Source organism: Corvus brachyrhynchos, unplaced genomic scaffold (assembly GCF_000691975.1).
Source record: "Corvus brachyrhynchos isolate BGI_N302 unplaced genomic scaffold, ASM69197v1 scaffold46, whole genome shotgun sequence".
Classification (NCBI taxonomy): domain Eukaryota; kingdom Metazoa; phylum Chordata; class Aves; order Passeriformes; family Corvidae; genus Corvus; species Corvus brachyrhynchos.
In genome coordinates this window covers 1,627,573-1,638,302 of record NW_008238838.1, presented here as the reverse complement: position 1 = coordinate 1,638,302, position 10,730 = coordinate 1,627,573, and the positions used below count along the sequence as shown (strand labels likewise).

The 10,730-nt window shown below is 45.4% G+C and overlaps 1 protein-coding gene across 1 annotated transcript in view; it reads right to left on the bottom strand.

Moving 5' to 3' along the window:
- The window catches only part of CDON (cell adhesion associated, oncogene regulated), a 55,372-nt gene that overhangs the window by 6,193 nt on the left and 38,449 nt on the right, over positions 1–10,730 (bottom strand). The window contains exons 14-18 of the mRNA XM_008636889.2: positions 9,948–10,053; positions 6,588–6,710; positions 4,927–5,154; positions 3,640–3,914; positions 1,252–1,331 (exon numbers count right to left, since the gene is read on the bottom strand). Of these exons, the coding sequence (XP_008635111.1) occupies positions 1,252–1,331; positions 3,640–3,914; positions 4,927–5,154; positions 6,588–6,710; positions 9,948–10,053 (812 nt within the window). The remainder of the gene's footprint in view (positions 1–1,251; positions 1,332–3,639; positions 3,915–4,926; positions 5,155–6,587; positions 6,711–9,947; positions 10,054–10,730) is intronic.

Sequence of the window (10,730 nt, the reverse complement as noted above, 5' to 3'; positions counted from 1 at the left end):
CTTTCCCTTGCTTTCTTAGGGGGAAAAAAAGAGCAAATAAAAATTTAAATGTGTTTAAAACTGGAAGCAAGCTCTTAATTACAGTGTAACACATATGGCAGGCTCCAAACTACCACCAGTCTCAGACATCCTGGTGAGAGCTGCTGCACAGCCTGCTCGAAAGCACAGCATGGATCTGTGAGGGAACGTACTGGGCTTTCCTGAGACCTGCCAGGGACACTGGTCCAGGCAAGGCATGCCCAGCTCCACCTGCAAGCAGCAGCTTGTCAGCATTACACTGTCATGCACATATTTACAGAAGGAAGATGGATTCAAAGCCTATTATAAATGGTATTTTAAAAAGTAAACCCATGAAAATAAAGTGAATGTGTTTTCTGCCTTCAACAACAGCTTTATTGTTCAACAGGGGTTGGACTCGATGATGCTTGTGGGCCCAACTCAGAATATTCAATGATTCAATGATTAATTTCAACTCATCTTACCCAGATGCACGCCTAAAGGCAGCAGCTGAAGATTTTAACAATACAGAAAAATCAAAGTATGATTGAAAAAAAAGCCCACAACCTACCAGTCTGAGCAGCCCAGCTTGTCTGACTTTCAGTCCTATTTATAATCATTAAAATAACCAGAGATTTAGTCAGAAGCCTAGGAGAATAATAATTCCAAAAGTGAAAAATGTAATAATTTTTATTAGGTTTCCGACTCCCAGCTACAACGCAGAAGACAGATTTTCCCTTATTCTACACAAGAATCCTTTTTCCCATGAAGAAAATGTATCCCACTCTGACAATGGCTGGTCAAACTCCTCCTGAAGGCCTCAAGAACTTCAAATCCCATGTTTTACAAAGGACAGCAATGTGAAGGCACAGGGGTGAGTTGGTCAGTGTTCTTAAGGGAATGTCAGGAAGTGTAAAATATGGACGACCAATTAAATCCGATTTGACAAGCTCCATATGGAATGATTCTGTTATCTCAAAACTAAAGAAAACACAGGAAATAAGGACTCTTTTAAAATCCAGTGCCCAACCTGCCTAGAGAGCATCAGAGGAGCACAGTGAGCTCTGGGGGTTTAACAACTTGTTTTATTCTATCCGACGAACAATCCTCAACTGCTCTCCAGGTCATCCACGGAGCTCCTCGTGTCAGCCAGGACTCCAGCTCTCAGCTTTTGCCAGCCCCAGCTCCACCCCAGCACAGAGAGTGAGGGCTGCTCTCCAGGCAGGTTCTGCCTTTGTGCAGGTTATTCCTCACCTGTTATTGTTCCGACAATTCCGGCAGCTGATGCACTCCGAGGGGTCAGCCTGCGGCACTGTCGTGTACATCCCACCACCCTGCAGCAGGAAGGATTAATAACAAACAATCAGAAATCAAATCACTCTTTGAACACCCAGGAGCTCTTTGACTCAGTTTCCCCACTCCGATCACGTTATCGATGCCCTGCTCTGGGCTGTACGTGGCATGGCAACACTGAGCGATTGTCCAAAGGCCAGGGGAGGGCTTTGCCAGTGTGTGTGTCAGGGAAAAGTAAATAACTGCAGCTTAGACAAGTATGTGGTCATTTCCCTGGTCTGTTTTCAGCTTAATACGCTGAGGCTTAATTTAATAAACACACTGTAAATATATTTATTTTTAACGCTGATGACAGACACGAAAGTGAATTGCTGTTCATTAGCACACAAGGCTTGTTTAGGGAGACAGAAGATTAAATTTGGAGGGCTGATGTCACACACAAACCCATCCCACTTTCCTGTAATTACTCCGATTAGATCAGTTTACTTCACTACACTGATTTTTGAACCGTTTCATATTTGTACAGATGGGGTAATTCCTCAGCCAGCAATGACTCCGGGTGAGAGGGATTTTGTGTTGTTGGTTTTGGCTAACGGGGCCATTACAAGCCAGTTGAAATGCCCAGATTAACACATACCTCATTGTTAGGGACCAGGCAGACAGTGATGCGGGAGCCACTCCAATTGCAGAGCCAGGCTTCCGCGCCGGCCTCCAGGAGGGAGCCAGGCTGGGAATGCTCACCTGGCTTTTGGCAGTTCAAGTGGTAGGGAACTTCTAGCAATCCCTATTTTTGCAAAAATGGAGCTTATCCTGAAGTTTTTGAGGGATAGGGAGCACTGAGGAAATGCCTGATTAGTCTTGATTGCCATCCTGGCCAGTTGCTCCCTTCCTCATTTAGCCCAATCATTGAAACAATAAAGAGCGACCTAACGAGGATCAGAACATCCTGTTCCCCTGCGTAGCCTCGCCCACGTGCCAGTCCCAGCCCTGCTCCACGGGCAGAGATCGCGTGACATCGCGTGACTCAAACTTTCTGCAACAGGGAGTGGGGAAAGAAAAACTCAACCCTGTCACCTGTTCCCAGTAAGACAGCGGCGTTGGGTGGACACCTCATGGCACAGAGGAGCTCCAAGACCTGTGTCATCACACATGTATTTCCTTCTTTCCCCCACAAAAAATAAAAATAGGAGGGACAAAACATCAATGCAAACTCCCAGGCTTTCTCCCGGGCGAGCTTTTGAGCACTGCAGATGTTCCCTTCCTGAGGGCTCGGAGACTTTTGGAGAGTTTCACCCGTTGAGAGGTTGGACAGGTCAAAAAACTCCAGTTTGGGTCTTGGTTGCTCTTGAAAACAACCAAAAGTGGGCACTTCTTGCTACATGGGTAGGCCAAGGACAGAATGGGGTGAAGAACTGACTGGTCTGGGCTCAGACTGGAGGGAACTGAAGTGGCAACTACTGTGCAAGTGCTAATTTGTTGTTCAATAAAATGAAGTGCTTGTGCTCAATTACCAACACAAACAATAGACCCGTTTTTTTTCTCCAGAAACAGCATGGGTTATTCAGACTTTTGAACTTTTTCTTTCAGTTTTCCTGGGCAATGTTCACAGTTTTGAGTAAGTTTAGTAAGTTTGAATGCAAGCCATCTGTTTCCATAGACAATAATGAAATCATTATTCTCTCTTGGAAACAGGACACGTTTCAGCAAATGAAGTATTTTTCCACAGCATACAAAGGCTGGATCGCAGACTGAAATTAGTTTTTAATTTTATTTTCAATTTCAAAACAAAAACCAAGCCTGTCTCAACAGTCACAAACAGGAGACTGAAAAAAAAAAGCAGCGTTATTGCACTGCTGCAGCTCAAGATGTATGGGGCACTTCATTCCACGGAACCTCCTGCGCCATTCGTGCTTTGCCATAATTAATAGCATTGCTCAGAGTTACAGATCTGAAACAGGTGGGGGAAAAACGGGTGATCCATAAAGCTGCAGAATAAGCAGCTATAATTAAATGTATTTAACTTGGAGATTGAGAAATACCATATGTACAAGTAAAGTATCTCAGCCCAGCACTGAGGCATTCTCAGAGCTTACATGCTGTTAGGAGGAGGGTAGAGGCAGATTTCCCAGAGTAAGTGGAATTCTTGCCGTCATCTGATATTCTCAAATGAAAACCATGATGTTTGTATCACAAATATCAGCCCAGTTGCTTCCTCTGGGATAAGGAATTCAGTGGAACTGGCTGGTATCAATGGATGAGTATTCCCCCACCCAAATTAAGTCTGCTTCCACAGCCCCTGAATAAACCCCAGGGTCTGGGCTGAGCCTCCCACCCGGTGTAGGACCTTACATTCACGAGGTGATGGGGATGTTCGTAGTCCACGTGTGTTCTGGACAGGGAATTGGTGTGCCCTGGGTACCGTCCTGCTCCTCCTCCGCTCAGGATCCCATTGACACCATTGGCGACTTTATGATGGACGTGGGGACAGCCATTGCTGAGGCCGTTGCTGAGGAAGTTTCCGTGGATGCTGCCATTGACCCGGCTCGTCCCCGGTAAGGTCGTGTACTCAATCATTTGCCCGTTGAGATCTGCCCCTTGGTAGAGATAGCCAGGAGGGTCGTATTCTGCAAAAGACATTACTTCTGAGAGCACTTTTATTGCTAAATGAGAAGCTAAACGAGCATCCCTAAAAAGTAAACTCCTTTTTTCTTTCTCCAGCTTTTGTGAACTAACTCTGATATCCAAGTGCTTAGCACACAAATGTAGACATGGAAAACAGCCACAGCCTGGAGAGCAGACCAGAAATGTTGGTCTGGAAGGGCTTGGCTGATGTCAATCACTACAAGAGCGTCCTAAAACCAACAGCTCCTCTGCTATATCTGCTATAAGCTGCTTCCAGAAGATCTCTCTGGGCTGCAGCTGAAGACACTATCTGATCTTGCAAGGAGTTTTGTTTCATTTCTCTCTGTAGATTAAAGGCATTTAAAAATCACCACAGTCTGTGGCAAGAGCAAGGCTGATTTATGTACAAGAAGCAGAGAAGGCCAGTGCAGAGATTCTGCTGGCTCCAGGTTGCTGGAGGGTACCGAGCACCTTGCAAAGCTCCTGCTCCAGGCTCCTGCTCTCTAATGAAGAGGTTTTCCTTATCAACACCTCTGGAAGACTTGGCCATTCAATGCCATCTCATTGTGCAGGGACTAAGAGGTAACAAGGGACTTGTCCTAGAGCTGCAAGTTCTCTTTCTTTCCAGATGCACTCAAGAAAGAGAGAGATCCAGGGTTTAACTCTCCACATTTCAACAAGTGCTTACGATTATTCTGCCTCTGCGATCATCAGAGACCTATGCAAGGGATTAGACACAAACCGCAGAAACTTTGTCCAGGCCTTTCCCACACCACCCCCTGGGTGAAATTGCAGCACAATCCTCCAGGGACACATCAGGACAGGGAGCATCAGTGTGAAGAAATGGAGGCATTGTTGCTCTTAAAAACCTAAGTTTGCACCTAAGGCACACCTGGAAGTACAAGTCTCTACAGAAACGCCAGCTGGCTCCTAACAGGAAACTGCTTCCCATCCATAAAACGCAGCATAGACGTTCCTAATTTTACTCTGGAAAGGGAACCAGCCCCCACTCACTCTGCAGGGCGTTCTGCTGGCGGTTCTTCCACAGGCACATGGCAATGAAGACGATGAGGATGAGGACCATGACCCCCAGGACGCAGCCCACGATCAGGTACAGCATGTCGCTGCTGCGCACGGGGCCGCTGGCGGGCACGGCCCCGCTGCCCCCGGCCCGCTCGGGGGGGTTCGGTGGCGTGCTCAGGTCCTTCACTGGATATTCAGATGCTCCCGGCGTGCGTTTCACTGGATGGGCAGAGACAAGTACGTGTACATCCTCTAAATGCATTTTCTAAAGGTGTTTTTTCACTATGAAATGAAAATAATTACTGCTGAGTCTGAGTCCCAATGCCTCACAAAGAAAGCTTCCAAGTCAATATTAAAGCCTACAATGAGAATGCCAACTCCTATTGGGTAATAACTATTTGCCTTGGAAAATGGTGATTATCCTCACCCGCTCTTTGAGGTCACTGGAACTTTAACGAGCCGCTCGAGGTACCCATGGCTGCAACTGCTCGAACTCTCAACTTGAAAGAGCATAAATCTTTCCACTTCTGAGGTCAGGGAAAACCACAACACACATTTCTCTCGCCCAGGCGCTGCCAGGTGACCTACTCTTATCTGATGTGAACCCTGCTAACCCCCTTTCCAAACCACACAGTTGAAGATCAACCAAGAGACGAACAGAAAATCACTGAAAATGAGATGCTAGCTTAACCCAGGAATTGCATTTACGTTAGTTTCCAGTACACCCCAGTTCAGATTTATTCCATTTGACACTAAAGACCTAAAAGAGGTGCCTGGCTTAGGAGTGAAGCTGATCAGAGAGACACAAGCACCTCCATGTAGGTATGTTGGATAAGCTGGATCACCCTTATAAGCCTGGGGGAGATAAATTTTACAGAAGAGGCAGTGTGAATGACAGATTACATCTCGCCCATTTTAAAATTAGAGAAGAAAGTTATATTCCTTGCAGGAGGGAGACCAACTGTGTGTGCAGCCTTGAAGCCCTGCAGCTCCTACTCCTTCCTTCAAAGGTTTCACTACTCACTTCGCTGAATTTTGATGCTTCCGTTCCCAGAGGGCTTTTTTCTTCTTTTTTTTTTTCAAACATTTTTTCATAGCACTGCATTTGAAGTTTACTGTCTGCATTTTCCCTTTACAGCCTTACTTGGTTTTAGAGATTAAAGGAGACAGGAATTCTTCGCAAAATAAATGTGACTGCCATATCTGACACTTCCCGAGAACAGTACAAACTTTGTGCCAGAGGCATGCAGGATTAGGGATGGAGGCAGCCAACACAGCCATCAATTGCTGTGGTCTGCACTTATACAACGTGTCACAGAGCCCTGAAGACATAAAACAGACATACAAATCAATTCTGTCATCTTCAGGCACAGGGTTGTCTCCCAAGCAGAGGCCATCAGCACCGCAGAGGCAGCAGCACTATCTCTGAGGGCAGGCAAAGCTGCAGAGCTCTGCTGAGAGCCTCGGGAGTGCAACGGATCACTTTCCATATGTTCAAAACAATCCCAGCTTCGGAAGACAAAACAATCCTCCGAAACATTCCAGAAAATTATGGTCATCCTTGCAGCTGACTTTTGTGCTGCACAAAAAGTTCCCCCCCCGTGGATCTTTCACATCCCAAACGCCACCTCGGCTCGGCCCCGCAGCCTCACCTTTGGTCTCGCAGATCATCACGTTGCTGTACTCGCTCTCCCCTCCCTCGTTATAGCACTGCATCTTAATGTCATAAGAAGTTTCAGGCTGCAGGTGATTTATCAGGTGCCACTGCTTTGTACCTGTTGTGGGGAGAAAAAGTAAATCGACTGCAGTTCAGTTACTCACAGGAGCCAGAATTATGGATGAGTGCATCGCAGGGTCCTTCCCTACCAAATGCAGGGGCACTGCAGCTTGTCTTGCTAGCACAAAAATCTTTAGTAACAGTTTATGGACTTAGCTGAAACCATGGTCTACAAGTGGCACCCCTGCTCATGGCAGAGGGTTGGAACTAGATGATCTTTAAGGTCCCTTCCAACCCAGATTATTCCATGACTCTCTAAGACTTGTGTTATCTGGTGAAATTGATTATTAGAAGGACATTTTGATGAATTAAAGGGAGGTTTTTTTCAGTACTTTCAACTAATTTTTTTAAGAAAGTCTTTCTCTACAAAAGCCAGAACTCACTAAACTCAAAACCCAGACATCTGAGTGCCCACACAAGGGCCTTTAAACTCAACAGCAGCCCTGTTGGTTAGGGGGCTTTCTGTGCACCCTAAACATGGAACTGCCAAAGGGATGGGTTATGGGGGGATTATGCTGACTATTTACAGTACACTGGGCAAATAACAAGGAAAAGTGGCACAGGAAGCTTGGGCCAAGGGAAGAACTTGGCTGTGAGCAGACCTCCTCTGCTGCCCTCGAGGTGCGAGGTACCACTGCAGCCATCGGTGTCCCGCAGGAAGGACACGTCTGGGTTGCTCACTTTGGCCAAAACCGCAAATAATTGAACGTGCATTTTATGAACCATCCTGGGAACAAAGGCTGTCCCGGTGCCACTGCCCCCGTGGAGCTCGAGCCCCAGCCAAGCAATCTTCTCTAATAGGACGGTTTTGTCATCTCTGGCCTCTGGCCAGCATTTCATTTAGACACCCTCCTGAAGTACTGAGCACTTCAGGATAAATCATTCCCAGTTTTTACTTTCACGGGCATGTGACAAATTTTACTAAACAGCGACCTTTTTTTTTCCTCTTTCTTTTTTTTTTTTTTTTTTTAAGGAGTTTAATTAACTGTTTGAGTGCTCTTAATCCCTCTTGGAAAATACCACCTTGAACTGTTTCCACTGTTTCTAAGGAACTGTCTACCACCTACTGATTTAAGCATTAATAAAAAGACTCGGGCGTGCTCGGCGGGCAGGGGCTGTCACCGTGACGCTGCTCAAACTCCTCCGGGACCCAGCCCAGCTCCAGACCCTCTGCCCGGCCCCAGTAGGGTGGGGGATACCCAGGAGGGCCCCTCCGGACAAGGGGCTGCCCTGCACAGTTCGTGTCCAGCTCTGGCCTGCTGCACGTCCCAGTGAGGGTGGACAAGCCCTGGCTGAAGCTGGAACCGCCTTTCCCTAAATCGCACGTTTTCCCAAGATTCAGACTCGCTTTTCCCGGCGCCCCCACCCCCAAGCATTCCTTTCGGTAATTACTACACCAGGTTTTAGGTTTCCGCTTCAAACCATTAGTGGAACTGGAATCAGTACAGGCACTTTAACTGTCCTCTTCGTGCACCATTAGCAAGGGAAAACATTTAAACAACTGACATCAGACTGCATTTACATTCAAAATTCAATCTCCACGATCCTCGAAACAGAGAAATTCAGACCAGAAACAGACAAATGCAGGACAGGGGTGATTTTTTTGCTTTTGCTTAAAGCGGCTGAGAGATATGGAGGAGCCATCCGAGTCAAGCTTTTTGCTTGTTTTTTCCTTCAAATAAAATCTGATTTTGCCTGTAGCGGCATTTATAAGGGGAAAAAAAAAGGTTTCTGCAGAGTTTTGAATGTCTCGAAAGACAAGACTTAACAGGAAGCGGTGAGGAAAGCCTGCGGCAAGCACTTAGCTAGCACAGGCATCACAACACTTTTTCCACAACTCATGCAGTCATTTCAAGATAAAATTCCCTGTCAAAAACCAGATTAATTCAAAGGTAACAGAGGGGGGAAAAAGGGAAGAACAAGTGATTTATGGCAAAAATACCTTAAGTCACATGTTCCTCTACATATTTCACATCAAGTGCTTCCAATCACAACTTAATTGAAAATAGTTCTCTCTCCTTTTTTTTCCCCCTCCTGAAAAGCTAATTTAGGGGAGCACAGTAAAGAAAAGTTGAAGTTTAAATCTTTCCACCAAGTGATTTCTGTTGCAGGCTCTGGCAGAGCGGAGCAGCTGCTAATGGTTTCAGACTGCCACAAAGAGTTCAATACACACACGCTCGGAAAAAAAACCCGAAACAAGCTAATTTCACAGCACAGTGGAGCCCACTTAAACAACTAACTGCTCAGTGTATAAGATTTATAAACACACAAGTTCTGTCTAGCAAAGGCTAAAATACATTTGCAGATGAAGGTGCAGCCTGCACAAGGTTCTTTAAAGCCTCTGAGCTCAAACTCTGGATCTTTAATAGCTTTATAGTGTGCAAAAGCTTATGTCATGCATCAAAGTACTATGTGCAGTATTGTCTGGCAGGGGAAAATTTTCAAAATAAAGGCCCATTCCTCTTGTAACTGAATAAATGAGGGGGAAAAAAATAATTAACGTCATCGAGCCAGAATGAGATCACTGCATTTGCTCAGCCCGAGCAATAAGGACATTAAATAATGTATTTTTAAAAGGGTTTTCCACTTCTGGACTAATATAGACATTATCTAATAACTTCTTCCAGGAAAAAGATGATCTAATGTGCACAGGGGAAAAAAATAACTTGATTAAGAGGTAGAATGAAGCACAAACATACCTGCATTTGCAAAGTGCTACAGCACTTGAGGCTAAAAGCAACTTCCTTATAGCAGGAGAAGTGATTAGGCAAAGTAAGAGGAGAGAAGGGCAATTACACACGAGGTACGATCAGCTTAGAAAGTCCATGCTGGGGTAAATAATTTTAAAAGCCAGCTAGTTGTTAATACAGTCTGTAACCCAGATGTTTTTATCCTGGGTTAAACCTCATTTACACTGCTTTCTCTTTATACAACTTGAAGCTACACCAGTTTAAATAGACCTTCATTAAGGATTTGCAGCTGTCTAACAAGCCAGACCTAAGCCCAGCATTTAGTTCTCAAGCTTCCACGTCAAAGAGGCTTCAGGAGGAAGAAACCAGCTCACGTGTGGGCAAAACCCGACGTTAGGTGGTTGAGATAGCTCCTCCTGTGAGATATATTGTCAAGACTTTGCTTGGGAAAAGCAGTTTAGATTTCATATAAACACAGCCAACATGGCTACAGGGTGTCCTTCCCCATGGAGCAGCGCTCCAAGCACGCGTGCCCGGCACCGTACCGTCCACAATATCCCGCTTGTAGTCGCTGTCGTTGTCGCTGTCTGTAGGCCGGTAGTAGATGTAAAATCCTTGGATGGGCGTGTTGTTGTTGCTTGATGTGATGTACTGCAAAAGAATTTTAAAAGACTGCATGAGAGGAGAAAAAATTTAACTGAGTCCTGCTGAGTTGTCATCACCGAGTATGTCATGCTCTGGAAATATGAATTTTTTTAATAAGGTTGCGCAAGCAAAGGTAACTGAACTCCTTGGAGTAGCCAGAGAGTGGGATGGGGACAAGAGACTGAGCTTGGGCTGACACTTTCCTCCCACATCACTTCCCAAACCCTCAGTTAGGGTTTGACCATGCACAGCCTGAAAATCTACATGATTAATGGAAATGGAAAAGTTAAAACCATAAAACTCTTCAGAAAGAGTTAAGGTCACTCTAAAAATCAGCTCAGAATCTTTTACTTTAAGTTATGCAGCCTCCTGAGGAACTAGAGGTTATTTTAAGTTTATTATCCTTAACATCTCTTAAGGCTGAGCTAGCAGAGCAAACTAACACTGGGAACTCTACACATTAAATCCTCCAAAGTATACCAGGGGGTTAGATTTCAAAACAAGAGCAAAGAATTTCTGTGGGTTTCAATAAGGACTTTAAAGTACTTGTTTACAATAGACGAGGTAACAGGGGAAAGGAAAATGTTTCTCTAACATGAAACCTCCACTGGATGTGAGGGAAGACGGTGGGTTTGAAACACACTCCCAGCCACCCCAGCCTGGATTGACAAAAGCAGCAGGAA